This window comes from Phaenicophaeus curvirostris, chromosome 5 (assembly GCF_032191515.1).
Source record: "Phaenicophaeus curvirostris isolate KB17595 chromosome 5, BPBGC_Pcur_1.0, whole genome shotgun sequence".
Classification (NCBI taxonomy): Eukaryota; Metazoa; Chordata; class Aves; order Cuculiformes; family Cuculidae; genus Phaenicophaeus; species Phaenicophaeus curvirostris.
This window is the reverse complement of record NC_091396.1, coordinates 28,525,859-28,542,972: the sequence shown is the minus strand read 5'-3', so window position 1 is coordinate 28,542,972 and position 17,114 is coordinate 28,525,859. Positions and strand designations below refer to the sequence as shown.

Below are 17,114 nucleotides of genomic sequence, written 5' to 3'. Positions count from 1 at the left end.
TGCTGCTGCTGGCTCTCCATTCAGAAGATGAGTTGCATATAAAAGAATGTTAGCCAATGTGTTTTTAACTGACATGATTTTAAACTCCATTTCTAATACCATTTACCATCTTTAGAATGTGTTCCCCCTTGCCCCAGCTTCCTATAGTTGATCATGTTTAAAAGGTACTGACCTCTAAAGGATTCCCAGTGTTTTATAGGACATTACTACATGGTAGCTAATCTATTAGAAAATTTATTTTAAGCTAGACAAAGCCTAAAGCAGATAGATGGCTCAGGGCACTGATAGTGTGATATGGGACTTTTTTACTGATAGTGCTTGCTGGTTCCAGGCCAGCCCAGGCAGTTGTTTATTAACTACCTGATAGTGCAAATGCAATAAGGCATATGCATCTATTGGGGGGGGGGGGGTCAGCTCAGATCTCAATAGGAGTGCACGTGCGCGCGCACACACACATAGATACAATCACAGCAAGGTTACTGAATAAATGCTGTCATTCCTAGCCATCTCAGCAGAGAGGGCATGGAAATTTAACTTTCTTCACAGGCCTAGATATGACATTTGGGAACAGGATCCATCTGCTACTACTTCCACTTGGCTGATTCTCTGAATTCTTCCATGGCTCCTATGTGCTGCTATTCAGATTGAACTGTGGTTAAAGCTGTGTTGATTCAATTAAAACTAAAAGTTGAGCCCACTTTTCACTCTGTCTCCTCAGTGGGCCTTTGGGCTCCACAGAGTACAGTTGTTTGGCCTCCAACACCAGACTAAGAAAGAATGCTAAGCCTGTAGCAGGGACATAGCTGCTGCTTTCTTTCATGGAGGTGCACAAGCACCAGTCCCTTTCACTGGTGTGTATTTCACAGGGTCCCAGCTGAGCTTAGCAGGACTTTGTGATGGTGCATGAAAGAAGAGCATATCTACACATGCTATGATGTTTGTGTCAAAGAATTTAATCCACAAGGCTGTTGTAAACTAGAGGCCCCATTCAGGGGCCTGCTGCACTGTTGTGTGTGTGCCATAGAGACAGAAAAGCTGGCTTTGGGAGCAGGTGGTGGACAGAAATGAGATTTCTGTCAGAGGCACCCAGGCTCAGGTGGGGATGACCTCACTCCTACTTTTGGCTGGCTAGAGATGTTCTTAGACATTGCTATTATTCTGTTACAAGCTGATCTAGTTGAACAATTCCAATAAAACTTGTCATATTTCTAAACCATCTTTCTCTTTCCGTCCAACTGTTGCTCACTCTCTTGTCCTTTTTCTGGTCTACACTTCCCATTGTTCTCCTTGGTCTCTGCCAGTTAGAAAGGTGAACTCTGCAGGCTGTCTTCCAGCATCAGTTGAATGAGTCCTTGAAAAGCATGAATGTCACATGCAAACCTGCACACTCCCAACAATTTTGTTGCTAATTTGCTTGGGAAAGGTATTAAATAAAGTAGCAGAAGGAGTAGTCACAGCATTCACTGATACAGCCAGAACCTGTGTAATTATTGGTGCTCACAGGAAGGGAGCAGTTGTAATTGTAGTCTCAGTGCTGCATGACTGAGATGATCTCACAGTATGGTGCACTCCAGTCCTCCAGGAGCTGTTCCTGTGCACTGATAAAAAACACTGGGAGTAAGACCAAGAAATGTCAGAGCAGAAGAACAGAGGCCACGACAATATAGGTTTTATTCAGATGACACCAGAGATACCCGTTTTAATGTTCCTGGTACCACACAAATGCAGAAGTCATACCAAAAAAGAACCAGACCATCTGTGTCTGTGAAACTTCTTGGGTGCTTTTTTGTTCAAAGGGTTGTAGCCATTAGAATCATAGAATAACCAGGCTGGAAATTTATACAGATACCTTTGCTCTTCAGAGACAACTTTTCGCTTTCTGAATCTTGAAGTTGCAAAAGGACAGAAAATTAAGGTATTTTTCTGGTTTAGTGCCATGATTTTAAGATCTGTACCTCAGCACTGACTTTTCTAATAGGAACACTGGGAATTTACTGCCTGCATTTGAGTGGCAAGAGCTGAGTAGTTCACAGCTCCTGTGCTTTTCTGTGTACTGTGGGAACTCATGTTGCACTGATCAGTGTAAATGGAAATGGGGCTTGCAAGTCTGTACCCCTGTTGTTAAAAGACTGCCTGAGGGTGCAGATCTTGCCCTTTTTGTATATTCTACTGATTTTTGCCTCCACGTGTCAGTAAACAAACCAAGTCCCCAAAGACTCACTTGAGCCAGCCTGGCCTGAAAACAGATACTGTCAGTTAGCCGTTAACGCTATCAGAGAACAGTAAAAAGTATAACTCCTTTCAACTTGCCTGGTCTAGAGTTGTCCTGGGGACATCCTGTCTAGTCTGGGTTTCTGAGATTTTAACCACAATTAGTAGATCATAAAGTTTCCCCACTGGCACAGTAGCAAGGCTTTCCTGCAAGCCAAACCAGCTTGAACTTTGAAAGACCACTACACCCTTTACCAAAGTCCCTGAAGTGTAGGCATCTTTCTTCAGTCCTTTACAAAGTTTCTCCTTAATTTGCATTATTCATTGTGTTCTGACTGCTAGCTTTGTAAATTAGTCTGTGCCCCTGAGTGCTTGAAGTCTAATTTGGGCAAAAAAGAATGAATAAAGAACCCCTTAAAATATCAGCTACCTGATGACCTCTCTTGAGCTTCAGTTCAAACTTCCATATTTCATCCTCAGTTTTGGTCCTGCTGCCTGGGTTACAGTCCATAACTAGAATTCTCTCCTTGACAGATATTTCAGGGAAAAGATGCAGGTATGTTGTATACGATGCTCTCCCAGCTTCCCTGAATGTTCAGTCAGCAGGTATGTTGTATATGATGCTCTCCCAGCTTCCCTGAATGTTCAGTCAGCTGGCTGTGTAGGGAAATAGCCAGCTGCAGTCAATCTCCTCATAAATGATCGTATTGGATTTAAAGACTTCTCAGTATTTCCGGAGTACAGACTCCTGGGCCAAGTGGAGTCAGTAACCCAGCACCAGAATGCACCTGCTTCTATTTATATGCTTCTCCGTCACGTATGTGCTGTGCAGCCATCCTGAGAGCAAGAAATGTCTAGCAGATTCTCAGATCTCTGCCTACTTTCTCATGCTGTCCTCTAAGTAAGAGACTGGGACTTGATTCTGCAGAGCATAGCTGTGGACCATAGCTTTAGATTTAAGAAGTGAAATGAGCTGATTATCATGAAGGTGATACAATATTGTTTTTCTGCATGACAGATATGTAAAAAGCTTTCCACTTTTGGTTCTCCTGCATCTCCAGCGTGCAGAAATGCACTGGGAAAAGCTTCAGAGTTTGTGCTTTGAGGGTATCTGGGAGACAGACCATCATGTCAAAGGAGGGAGTGCAGCTCATCAGCGATGTGGCCCATTGCATTTCCAATGCTTATATAGTGGTTGGAAACACCAGTGCCTGAGCAGCATTACCTAAGAGATGAAGACACTCTGCCTGCCAGCTTCAAAGCTGTTTCCTTGATGTGGCCACTGACAAACTCAGTAATGTGCTTATTAGTGAGAATTAAGAACTGAAGCTACTGCTTCTTTAGACAGGAGGAGGAGGAGGCTTCTGGAACATAATAAATAAATCAGAAGCACTTTGACGTCTTCAAAGGGTTTTGTTTTAAATACTGGCTTTTCTCCTGGGGATCCTCTTAGCCCCAGCCTTTCTTCTTTGAGATAATTAATTCAAGCTGCTCTACATGTTTGATTTTGCCACAGTGAACAGAACTGGTCTGAGTGGCAGGGAAGTCTTGCAAGATCCTGTAACTCTTCTAGGTCAGCCTCCCACACATCTCCCTGGAGTCTTTTACATGAGACAGAATAGTGTTTTTCCAGCAATGCGTTTAGACCATCAATGCTGCAGGAGTTGGTCTGTGGATTGTGTTTGGTTCCGTGATGAAAAAGAACCTAGTAGGTGACCTGTACTTTGGCTATAATGAATTGATAATCCTTCTCACATCGCATGATATACCAGCTGCTGACTGTGAAGGGTCAGTAGATCTGCACACAGTTGAAAAGAAGTACCAGTTACCTTTCTTTAGCATCATATGAATACTTCGTTTTTTTCCCATCAAAGCATAGTGTTTCCTTCTGTTTTCCAGTCTCAGTTGCCATTGATCACCCAAGTTTCATTTTACCCACTTCGGAGACTGACATTTTCATCCTTATGTAGTGGCAGTGACCACAGCATTAGTTTTGCTTTCACTGTTATGAATGTTTTTGCCCAAACTTATTTCTGAAATCCAGAGATTTTTCCTGAAAATGAGAGTTGGACTGTGCTGTCACTTCCCCTTTATGACCTGTGGCTGATGCTTCCCATATTCATGAAGTATGCTTCAAAATAGGGATGCATTTAGCTCCCTGCATGCTTAGCAGAGAGAAAGGAGATGGTTTCCCTGGCCCAAGTAGTCTATATTTTCTGTGAAAGCTGTTTTGATAGTCAAATAATGGCCCTGATAGATATAAAAAGGGAGCCATTCATGCATTGGGAAAGGAGGCTAAGATGTTCACAGTGCATAGTTAGAAAGCTGATTATTGGGGCAATATCACTTCCTCTGTAGTCAAGTGGAGTTTGTTTGAGTATAGATTGAGAATTAATATCTGTTATCCTTATGAACCTGAAAATATGTCAGTTTGATGAATTCTGATATACAGAGGAATAATGTAAGTCTCACTCCGCTTACACTAGTTTAATACTCATCTACCTGTCTCGTCTGTAGCACAGTTACTTTTTTATCGCCATGTGAGCCAGCCTCGCATTTTTTATGCCAGTGTTTGTTCCCTTGTGTCCACCAGGCTTTGAATGATTGACATCCATGACACACTACTCTGTTCATGCTGTAGCTAAAGAGTGTCATAGCATTGACATTCAGAATCTTCTCCTCACTGCAGGTTCTTAAGCTGCTTTCACTTGATATTAGGGTGTCCATATCCATGCAGCAGTGGGTGTTCCTATTCCTCTCTCCCAACCTCTTGTACTGCGCTAAACCACTAGCAATCCTCAGTTGCGCGTAGCTCCCTAGCTGCACTTTCTCTAGCTCTGGAGTTCCTGGTTACAGACTTTGGTTCTTTTGTCAATGCTAAACTGTTTCTTTCATCTTATCCTAGGATTGTGCTGATGGATGATGCTATGGATTGCCTGATGTCTTTTTCTGATTTCCTGTTTGCTTTCCAGATTCAGTTCTACTACTCAGGTAAGTGCTGGGAAGCTGCTGGCTTCACCTGTGAGGGCAGCATTACAACTTTACAGCTCCCCAGTCCCTGCACATTTTTGAAACTTGGAAGGATATGGGTTTTCACAGGAAATATATAGAATATATAGAAATATATGGAATCTGCTGATGAAAGGCATGACTGATGCCAAAAGATTAGGAGGCTTCAAAAGGAGGTTCCAATTTTTTGTGAATAACAAGGTGCCTGTAACTGTTATGACTTACACACGTCTGCCTTAGCCTTGAGATATAAATTTCGAGCTTTATCTTTACCTAACAATTAATATTTTCTAGGCACCTTTTTTTTCCTTTCCTTAATGCAGCATTTTTTACCTCTAAAGTATTGGTCCCTGCTGGAGACAAAATAAGAAAAGCACACCAGCAGGTGGTACCTTGAGAGGTAAAGGAACTAGACAAATGGATACAGTTCTTCCCCCTAATACTTGCCCAACTATAAGTTGGTTAAATGCTTAAAGCATTTCTGAACTAGGTATAGTTGCCATGGGTTTAGGAAACCCCAGTGGACTCCTCTCCCAAGAACTTCTCCAGCCTCCTTTCGAAATCACATAAACTTGTAACCTTCACACCACCTTTTGTCAAGGAGTCGCACAGGTCTGCCACCTGCCCCTTGAAGAACGACCTCTCGTTTGCTTTGAGAGCCCTTAGTTGGAACAAAAAAGCCAACAGTTAATCCCCATCTACCTTCTTCATGTTGTTGGTCATTTTGGTATTCCACCATTTTCCCCCAGTCAAAATTTTATCTGGATGGGGTGGTACGTATAAAATTCTCGACAGGAAAAGTACAAATGAAATCATGTTAGTTTTTATCTGTGTATCTTTACATATGTTCACCCACACATTTGCATCTATAAAAATACCCATGTATTTTAAAATTGTAGTTCAGGAGACAAGGAGGATAAACTTGGATAAGTATTTACAGGTGCTCGTTCTGTACAGAGCGGCTGCTTTAAAATACATTGGCCTGTTTGTCTTACCCTCCCTAAAAGGTGGTTGAGGAAAGGAAACTCTCATTCAGGGAACTGCTAAAGTGGGAAAATAGAGGGAAACATTTCCTTTATTGAAATCAGATATGCTCCAAATCACTGGAGACTACTAGGGTGCCGCTTAACTCATCTTCGGGCACAGAGCACTTTCTGAAGGAAAAGCTGGCTTGATTTCTGGCCACTCACACTTAAATAGCTCCCTCTGTTGGACGTAGCTCACAATTGGCCTTGACCAGAAAAAAAAGGGCCAGGTTTGGATATCAGGAGACACTGGCTAGAAACTGTGGTGGAGCACAGTCTATGGTCAGAGAGGAGACTTGGGTGGCCTGCTGATCTGATCCAACCTGCCAGATCCCATCTTTCTAGCAGTTAAGAGTCAGCTGCTATGCCAAATTAAAAAAAAAAAATCTCTTTTTCTCAGTACTTCTCTGTATATACTTCCTCTGCAACTCCCCTGTGTATATCACATTATCCATGGCAACTAATAAAAAAAAAAAAAAAGAGTTCAAAATGGTGATTTTGGTTTGAGCAGAACCAGGCTTTAGCTGGGGACAGAAAATGCATTTGGCAAGTTTTTCTCTGATATAACAAATATTTCCACTAAGCTGCAGAACCTCAGCACAGCCTCAGGGCCCAATGATATCCTGCCTCTCCTCTCCACCCACCTCATGCACAGCATTACACTTCCATTCACTTGGGACTTAAATGCCACTAAAGTCTACACAAGGCTGCCCTTATGTACACACACTCCAACGTCCCGTCCCTGTCCTGTTCACCCAGGCACAGTGCACACACACAGCCTGTCATACGCTCTCCCACCAACCCACACACATGCAAACTGCTCCAAGTGGAATCTAGATTTGTAAACTGCTGACCACATCCATAAACAAACTTGTTTAAAATTAGACTCTTGCAGTAAACAGTGGGTAGTATGAGGAGCCTGGGGAGAGACTTTCTGCCAGCTCTAGCCCTGACCTGCCCTGGCCCTTCCTCTAGATCTCATGTTATATTTACTTTGGAGCAGCACAGAGACAAGCTGGGATACAGCCTGGAGCCCTGACTAACTTGCTCCCTTTCCTGTTGCAGTTCCATATAGTTTGTTCCCTACTTGGATGAGTTCTTAATTAGTGACAAGAGACAGAGAAGAAAAACTTTTTAGACTTTGCAAATTAGTTTTGTGTTTGACGTTCACTTTCACACTCTGCTGTTTTATCCATGTGCTAGCTAGCCTCTGTTGCCTTGAGAAGAGTCATCCCAGAGTGAATGGCCTCTCATAATCATCCTGACAGGAAAAACCCAGAAACCGATATGGAAATGGCTGTTTGTGCCTGGGTGATAGCTGATGTGAATATGTGGGATGCCCTAGTGTTATGCTTATTTCCTGTTGGTACTATGTGCAACACAGAGCAGGGAATGACAGTTCTAACGAATCCCAGATCTGGTAGGTTAGGAGGATGCTTTGCTGACTATTGCCCTGAGTTTTAAGTTACTTTCTGTTTTCTTCAGAGTTCTTGGAAAGTGTGGCTGCCATTTACCAAGACCTACTGGCTGGTAAGAATCCAAATACTGTGATTGTGCCAACATCATCTTCTGGGCAGCATCGGCAGCGCCAACCCCCAAGTGACTGCAGCCCACTTGATGGGGTAGAGGCATCTCTCTTCTTCCAGTGCCTAGAGTCCTTGTGTGACAGATCAAAATACAGGTAAGAATGGAGTCCAAAACAGAGAATTGAAGTCTGTGTCTTTAGAGACACTTTGTAAGGTTGGAGCTGTAAAGAAATATAGGTCTCTGAACGAACTGTGACTCCCAAATAGATCTCATTGGAAAAGTACGAAGGGAGAGATGATAACTGAACCACTTTAACCAAAGAAGAAACAATTTCATGGACCTAAGAAACATGGGATTTGAGCCGATTCTTGAAGTAATTGATTGATTTGGGTCTCTTTCTCACTTTTACATTCTCACTTTCATCAAGGAGAGGTCCATCCACCATCATGAGTTAACTAGAGGAGATAAACAATTTCAGGTGTGTTCTTGGGTGCTTGGGAAGCATAGGAAAGACACATTGGAGTGGATGAAGCCTTAGTATCAGACAAGGTCAGACTGCTAGTCTGTACCTGAGCCCGTGATGGAGCTGGTCTCTAGTTACAGATCCTAGGTACTAGATTAGCCTTAGTTTAGCAGAGAATGGAGCAATACCAGATCTTATTGTATAGCTTTGATACACACTTTCTTCTTGCAGGTAGTGAGCATATGCACTGCTAAAAGGCCACGGGCTAGATCTACAAAAAGACTTGGGACATCAGGTCCATCTGATTCCTGCTTTAGGTGCCTGAATGAAATTTGTGATCCACAAAATTACTGCTGAACTCCTGTTTGGTAATATAGATAGCTAAGCATGGAGATGTTGGGTTGTTTTGTTCTTTTAAATAACAGAAACTCTACGTTCCTGTATGTCCTGAAAGCTTCAGATGGGAAGGACACTGTGAACCCTTTTGGTAGATCAGGCTCTGTGCAGCAGTGTGAGGGGGAGCCATTCCCAGCTTTTCATCCAGTAGCTTGACACTCAGACAGACTTTGGTAACCACCTTTGCCTGAGGGATCATCATCAAGGGGTGCAGCTACATCACAAAGTATTCAGCACCTCTTTATGGAGGAAGTGGATACATGTATGCCTCATCTCTGAATGTGTTCAAGACCGAGTTGGATGGGCCTTTGAGCAACCTGGTCTAGTGGAAGGCGCCCCTGCCCATGGCAGGGGGGTTGGAACTGGATGATCATTAAAGTCCCTTCCAACACAAACCATTCTATGATTTATGAGGCAGTTTTATTTTGCATGAAATCCCTTAAGGAGTATTATGCAAGAGCAAGAATCACTATGATGATATTGCTTAGAAGTTAGGGCCAGGCGTTAAGGTGGATATAGAGGAAGGAGACATGTGAATTTAGTCCCCACCTAAATATTGTTTTCTGACATATTTAGTCTATCATTGGAAAGGTTTTCCTGCCCTTTGGATGACTATCATTGATAAAAGGGTGACAACAACCCTCAGGAAGGTTCTAAGAGTTCTAAAAGAAAGGACTTCCCAGCTGATTTTTTAAAGAATATGCTAAGAGTTAGAATACCTATGCCTCTGTGTGAATCTAGGCTTTTCTACCTGTCCTTGGAATTCACAGGTAAGACTGCTCTGAGGGATGTATCCTAGCTCAAAAATCTTGCTTAGCAAATGAGGAGCAGGTGTGATGCTAAATAAGCAAGCTGGTAACTATTTGTTTTAAAGTGAGTTAGGGCAACTCGACAGTGTTAGAACAGGTAAAAAGCTTTTTCTCCAGTTTGAGCTGGGTCTTGGGGCTAAAAAAAAAGACCACTTAAAAGACAAGATGACCTCTTTGTCTCTTTTCCTAGCTGTCCACCTTCTGCTCTTGTGAAGGAAATGTTGAGTAGCGCACAGAGACTGACTTTCTATGGATTCCTTATGGCACTTGCAAAAGATCAGAGGATCAACAGAGCCCTAGGTAAGACTCTTGTGAGTGGTACAGCTCTAGATTTTCAGTCATTCTGCATTTCTGTGGAATTTCCTTTGTAATTATGCCCTTCCACTGTCAGGAAGAAAGCAAGGCAATTTTTTTCATCTTTTTGTTGATGGCTTAATCTTTAAAACGTAACACTGCACATTACTGTCTCCTTGGAGTTGTGGAGCTTCTTCAAGAATAAAATTAGATATGAAATGCAGTCCCAAGGTAGCAATGTTCTACCTCTTCAATAGCTGATCATTTTTGCTGAACTGTCATTTTAACATGTTTAGCTACAAAGGTTGGGCAGAGGTAGTCAGGAGACAAGTAAGGTAGTTGACTGCTGCGCTCACAGCCCAGAAGGCCAAATGTATCCTGGGCTGCAGCAAAAGAATCATGGCCAGCAGATCAAGGAAGGGGATTCTGCCCCTCTATTCTTCTCTTGTGAGACCTTATCTGGAGCACTGTGTCCAGTTCTGGAATCCTCAACGTAAGTAGGATATGGAAGCGTTGGAATGGGTCCAGAGGAGGGCTACAAGGATGATTAGATGGCTGGAGCACCTCCCATACGAGGACAGGCTGAGAGACTTGGAGAAGAGAAGGCTCCCAGGAGACCTTATAGCAACCTTCCGGTAACTGAAGGGGCTGCTAGAAAGCTGGGGAGGGTCATTTTACAAAGGCTGTAGTGATAGGATGAGGAGGGATGGCTATAAACTGGAGAGGGGCAGATTCAGGCTAGACATATGGAGGAATTTCTTCACCATGAGGGTGGTGAGGCACTGGCACAGGTTGCCCAGGGAAGCTGTAACTGCCCCATCCCTGGAGGTGTTCAAGGCCGGGTTGGATGGGGCGTTTGGCAGCCTGGTCTGGTGGGAGGTGTCCCTGCCCATGGCAGGGAGATTGGAACTGGATGATCTTTAAGGTCCCTTCCAACCCAATCCATTCTATGATTCAATGATTACCAGGCAGCATCTCATTGCTTGTTTCCACATTGTGCTGGTCAATATTGTTCAAAAGGAAGGAAGCGAAGTGTTGCATTTGCAAAGGGGAGTATGTAATCCATACATAATTCAGATGCACAATTCCGTGTCACCCCTGTATGCCTTGCTTGTGCTCTACCTTGCAAAGGGGGACAGAAACGGCTTTTTGTGTTTGATAAGGCTGTATCCAGGATGTATGTTTAAATGTGTGAGGCCCAAACACTCACAGAATCACAGAATCATTAGGCTGGAAAAGACCCACGGGATCATCGAGTCCAGCCATTCCTATCAATCACTAAACCATGCCCCTCAGCACCTCATCCACCCATCCTCTAAACACCTCAAGGGAAGGTGATTCAACCACCTCTCTGGGCAGCCTGTGCCAGTGCCCAATGACCCTTTCCATGAAAATTTTTTTCCTGATGTCAAGCCTGAACCTCCCCTGGCAGAGCTTGAGGCCATTCCCTCCTGTCCTATCCCCTGTCACTTGGGAGAAGAGGCCAGCACCCTCCTCTCTACAACCTCCTTTCAGGTAGTTGTAGAGAGCAATGAGGTCTCCCCTCAGCCTCCTCTTCTCCAGGCTAAACAACCCCAGCTCTCTCAGCCGCATCGCGCAAGACTTGTTCTCCTGCCCCTTCACCAGCTTCGTTGCTCTTCTCTGGACATGCTCACTCACCTGCACTCATCTCCACTCAGCAGTTCACCTGGCCAGTAAGGGTAGGCTTTCTCTGTCTTTGGGTCTATGTCCTTGCCCTCTACTTCTAGGCTTAAGTATTTGCCAGTCCTGATATTACAAAGACAAACCACAGTGAAAAGGTGAACTTTGCCTGAGGGCTTGTTCTTTTGCACAGGTGTGTATCATAGTAGGATAAAAGTGTCCCCTCCCTGGCTGAGCCCCTTCTTACAGCAAACTATTTAAGCTGCTAATTCTCCTCTGGGGCAGGGCTGCTTACCCAGCAACACGGAGATTATATATCAAAGGTGCATAAATACAGTCCTGCAATCCCCTTTGCAAACAGGCTTAGGAAGCAGCGTATTCACTGGGGAAGGTGATGCCTGGGTTGCAGCAAGCAAAATTTTTTTTTCCCTTTGCTTTACGAAATCCACTCCTAGTCAAGTGGAAAGGAAACAGAGGAACAGAAGAAAAAAACAAATCCTGCCCATGGCTTCCATTGTGCTATCTATAAAGTGTACGGATTTTTGTTTCCATTAATGTCGGCTCATCCCCTGGCCCCTGCCAGCCTCCTACCGAGGCCTTTCACAGAGGAGGGGCAGCAGCCGCAAGTCTGACAGGTGCTAGCAGTTTGGCAAGGAAAGGAGAATTCTTTTGCTGGTGTCTTTTAATCTCTCCTGAAGGGTGATTTCAATAGTCTTCAGTCTGTAGGGGATCACAAGCTCCCCAAAGGACTTCAGCGAGGGCAGTTTCTGGCAAAGGAGCTTTTGGTCAGGATGCTTGCCTTCTCTCTGGTCTCACAAAGCCAGCAGCTCCCCTTGAGGAACTGGGGTAGGGATTAGAGTGGTTCGTTCAGGCTGGTGGAGCACTGATGAGTTTATCAGGCAGGCTGGAATCTGCAGCCTAACTCTAGTGTCAATGTTGACTCATGAATCCTTTCACTGATTCTCCCAAGTAATTCTTGTGCCCTAGAGACCTCACTGTGCATTCTGCAAATACAGAAACAAGTTAAGCTTTAGTTGCTTATACTTCTAATTGAGCCCATGAAAGGGAGCAGGCTACAGCACTTCACTGGACCTCCTGACACTGTGTTGCAGTGCCAAGCTTTCCTGTTCATTTGCAGGAAGGGAAGACCAGAACTGGAAGAAACAGGGGAGCTGGGTTCTGGTCTGATCTGGTTCTAATTTTTATCTGCTCATTGCTACATTTTTGATGACTTCTGCCAGCTTGCCTGTGTGAGGCAGGTGGCTCTCCAACCCGTCCTTCAAGGTTCCAGGGCCAGAAACCAGATTTGTGTCCCCACAGGGTGTACAAAGACCCTTCCCCAAGACACTGAGTGTAGCACCCTGGTCCTCTGAAAAACAAGAGCACTTCTCACTGCACTGTTGGCATGGATTACGAAGTGTATTTTCACTAGTGTGCAGTGGCACTATCCGGGCTGTGGGAGGAATTGCTGTCATCTCTGTGCTGGCTGGTCACCCACCCAGCAGCCCTGCACAAGCTGCAGTTTGTTACAGATTTGGGAAGGAGAGATTTCCTAAAAACTCAGTCTTCCGTGTTTGGAAGAAGGGGCAGGCATCTCGGGAGGACTGCAGGGATGAAGTGAGATCATGCAGAAGAAAAATCAGGAGGGCTAAAGCCAAACTAGAACTCAAACTGGCCAATTCTGTGGAAGAGAATAAAAAAAAAATCTTTCTTCAAATACATCAATAGTAAAAGGAGGACCAGGGAGGATATTCAGTTGTTACTGGATGCAAAGGGAACAACTGTGACAAAGGATGAGGGCAAGGCTGAGGTACTTAATGCTTTCTTTGCTTCGGTCTTTAATAGTAAGGAAAGTTGTTCCCTGTGTACATCCTCATGAGCAAGAGGAGCAGAACAAAAAGCTCCCATGATCCAAGAGGAGGTGGTTAGAGACTTGCTTGCCCAGCTAGACACCCACAAGTCTATGGGGCCAGATGGGATCCATCCAAGGGTATTAAAGGAGCTGGCAGATGTGCTTGCCAAACCCCTTTCCATCATCTTCCAACAGTCCTGGAAGACTGGGGAAGTCCCACTGGACTGGAGGCTGGCTGATGTTGTACCCATCTACAAGAAGGGTCGCAGGGAGGATCCAGGAAACTACAAGGCCTGTCAATCTGACCTCAGTGCCAGGGAAAAATCATGGAACAGGTGATCTTGAGTGCTATCAGCACAGGCAAGAGAACCAGGTGATGAGGCCCAGTCAACATGGGTTCATGAAAGGCAGGTCCTGCCAAACTAACCCGATTGCTTTCTATGACAAGGTGACCCACTTACTGGATGAGGGAAAGGCTGTGGATGTGGTCTTCCTGGACTTCAGTAAAGCCTTTGACACAGTTTCTCACAGCATTCTGCTTCGGAAACTGTCAGCCTCTGGCCTGGAGAGGCGCACACTCTCCTGGCTGGAAAACTGGTTAGATGGCCGGGCCCAGAGAGCGGTGGTAAATGGAGTTAACTCCAGCTGGAGGCCAGTGACAAGTGGGGTTCCCCAGGGCTCAGTGCTGGGTCCAGCCCTGTTCAATGTCTTTATCAACGACCTGGATGAAGGCATTGAGTGCACCCTTAGCAAGTTTGTGGATGATACTAAGCTGGGTGGAAGTGTCGATCTGCTGGAGGGTAGGGAGGCTCTGCAAAGGGATCTGCTAGGCTGAGACCAATGGGATGAGGTTCAACAATGCCAAAGCTGGGTCCTGCACTTGGGGCACAACAACCCTGTGCAGTGCTACAGACTAGGAGAAGTCTGGCTAGAAAGCTGCCTGAAGGAGAGGGACCTGGGGCTGTTGGTGGACAGCCGACTGAACATGGGCCAGCAGTGTGACCAGGTGGCCAAGAAGGCCAATGGCATCTTGGCTTGTATCAAAAACGGTGTGACCAGCAGGTCCAGGGAGGTTATTCTCCCTCTGTACTCGGCACTGGTGAGACCGCTCCTCGAATCCTGTGTTCAGTTCTGGACCCCTCACCACAAGAAGGATGTTGAGGCTCTGGAGCGAGTCCAGAGAAGAGCAACAAAGCTGGTGAAGGGGCTGGAGAACAAGTCTTACGAGGAGCAGCTGAGGGAACTGGGGTTGTTTAGCCTGGAGAAGAGGAGGCTGAGGGGAGACCTCATTGCTCTCTACAACTACCTGAAAGGCGGTTGTAGAGAGGAGGGTGCTGGCCTCTTCTCCCAAGTGACAGGGGACAGGACAAGGGGTAATGGCCTCAAGCTGTGCCAAGGGAGGTTCAGGCTGAACATCAGAAAAAAATTTTTCACGGAAAGGGTCATTGGGCACTGGCACAGGCTGCCCAGAGAGGTGGTTGAATCACCATTCCTGGAGGTATTTAAAAGATGGGTGGATGAGGTGCTCAGGGACATGGTTTAGTGGCAGATAGGAATGGTTGGACTTGATGATCCAAGTGGTCTCTTCCAACCTGGTGATTCTATGATTCCTTTTGGGGCTCTTCTTGAGGTCCTGGTGTCCTCTCAGAGAATGACAAGGACGATCAACCAGCTGCTCCACTCCTGAACTAAACCCATGCCCTTCATCCTGAATAGGATTTCAAACATGAAAAGGAGCATGCTGAGTTTTGCTGAGAGAGGGTGCCCAAGTAATGGCCCAGCCCTTCATGCTGTCACCAAGACAGCAAGCAATGCTAGAGCACACTCTGTCCACGTTTACTTCTGTACACTTAATGTGCACAGAGTCAGGCCTGACTTCCCTGGCTTCAGGCTGGGGCACAGACAACAACATATCTATTGCTCTGATAGGATCTGGGACTGGTGACTACACAGGGCAATTAGCAGAGGCCTGAAGCTGACAGACTGTCCTATGACAGTCAGTACTCAGTAGTTTTGCCTAATGAATGGAATCATAGAATGGTTTGGGTTGGAAGGGACCTTAAAGACCATCCAGTTCCAACCTCCCTGCCATGGGCAGGGACACCTCCCACCAGACCAGGCTGCCCAAGCCCCCATCCAACCTGGCCTTGAACACCTCCAGGGAAGAGGCAGCCACAGCTTCCCTGGGCAACCTGTTCCTCGTTACTCTCATCATAAAGAACCTCCTCCTAACATCTAATCTAAATCTTCCCCCTTCCAGTTTAAAGCCATTCCCCCCCAATCCTTGTCCCTCCCCAGCAATTTTGTGCGCCCCCTTCAGGTACTGGAAGGTCGCTATAGGATCTCCCCAGAGCCTTCTCTTCTCCAGGCTGAATAACCCCAACTCTCTCAGCCTGTCCTCATATGGGAGGTGCTCCAGCCCTTCTGATCACACTTGTAGCCCTCCTCCGGAACCGTTCCAACAGCTTCATGTCCTTTTTATGTTGAGGATTCCAGAACTGGACACAATACTCCACTGGGTTCTCACAAGAGAGGAATAGAGGGGCAGAATCACCTCCCTCAACCTGCTGGCCACTCTTTTTTTCATACATCAAGGATACAGTTGGCGTTCTGGGCTGCAAGTGCACATTGCTGGCTCAGGTCAAGCTTCTTATCAACCAGCAACCCCAAGTCCTTTTCCACAGGGCAGCTCTCAATCACATCATCCCCCATCCTGTATTGAAACTGTAGATTGCCCTGACCCAGGCATAGGACCTTGCCCTTGCCCTTGTTGAACCTTATGAGGTTCTCACAGGCCCACTTCTCCGGCTTGTCCGGGTCCATCTGGATGACACTGTGTCCTTCCAGTGTGGCAGCTGTACCACTCAGTTTGGAGTCATCTGTAAACCTACTGAGGGTGCACTTGATCTTGCTGTCTGTATCACTGACGAAGATGTGACCATCCAACCAATTCCTTACCCACCAAACAGTCCACCTATCCAATTTAGGAAAATTAAGAAAATTAAGGAAAAGTCTTTTCTTTCTTCCAGGACAGATTCTGGATGCAGCTATGGCTTGAGCGCTTATCTTTAACAATTAACAGCCTAACTCTCCTTTTCTTTGTTTATTTTTTCCAGGGGCTTTGCCAGATAAAGGAGACTTGTTTCTGGATCCTGCCATGGATCAGGAACTTGAAAAATTGTAAGTGGGGTTGCCTAAAGTAGGAGGTAAAGCAAGAAATTAAAGGTAGCACACCGAGTCTTTACAAGAAGTACTGTCCCTGTTCTGTTGTTCTGCTATAAAGCAGTAGAGGAGCTAACAGAGCAGCCTGAGCAGAGAGGGCCTCTTTTCTTTGGGATGCCTTGGTTGCACCTAACAAAAGCCTTAGAGCAAGCTTCAGAAACAGAAGGGAAAACGTGTTCCTCAAAGAGGGATCTAGAGGAAGCAGCAGTTTCTAGTGAACAGGGAAATTTGTTTGGATGGTGCAGACTAGGAGTGCTGGAAGACACAGGCTCGGCCTAGAAGAAACACCTGTTTAAACAGGAAGCGAGTCCAGTAGGTACTAGGGCAAGGTGTTCCTTCTCTGTACCATGAATATCTTTCCATCCCTGTGCTAGCTCTAAGACTTCCTCCCAGGTTCACTCCAAAACTGCTCTGGTGACATTGGAGATGACAAGTTAGGCTGCCTAGCATTTATCTTTTTCTCTTTCAGGGTAGCTCAGGTTTCAGGACTTTCCATCTCTGGTCCCACCAGCTCCACTGGGGACACACCTAATTTGCCTGTCCGTAACTCACCAAGGATTAACTCTCCGTGGAAACCTCTACACCACTGGCGAAAAATGGATACTGAGAGTGAAGGCTCCAATGAAGAGACAGACTCCTCTGAAAACTGAAGGTTATGAGGGTGG

At 45.6% G+C, this 17,114-nt stretch overlaps 1 protein-coding gene across 1 annotated transcript in view; it reads left to right on the top strand.

Moving 5' to 3' along the window:
- CSTPP1 (centriolar satellite-associated tubulin polyglutamylase complex regulator 1) overlaps positions 1-17,114 on the top strand; it is a 90,054-nt gene extending 72,940 nt beyond the window's left edge. The window contains exons 5-9 of the mRNA XM_069858126.1: positions 5,117-5,202; positions 7,731-7,926; positions 9,631-9,740; positions 16,344-16,407; positions 16,919-17,114. Coding sequence (XP_069714227.1) covers positions 5,117-5,202; positions 7,731-7,926; positions 9,631-9,740; positions 16,344-16,407; positions 16,919-17,099 — 637 coding nt within the window. The 3' untranslated portion in view covers positions 17,100-17,114. The remainder of the gene's footprint in view (positions 1-5,116; positions 5,203-7,730; positions 7,927-9,630; positions 9,741-16,343; positions 16,408-16,918) is intronic.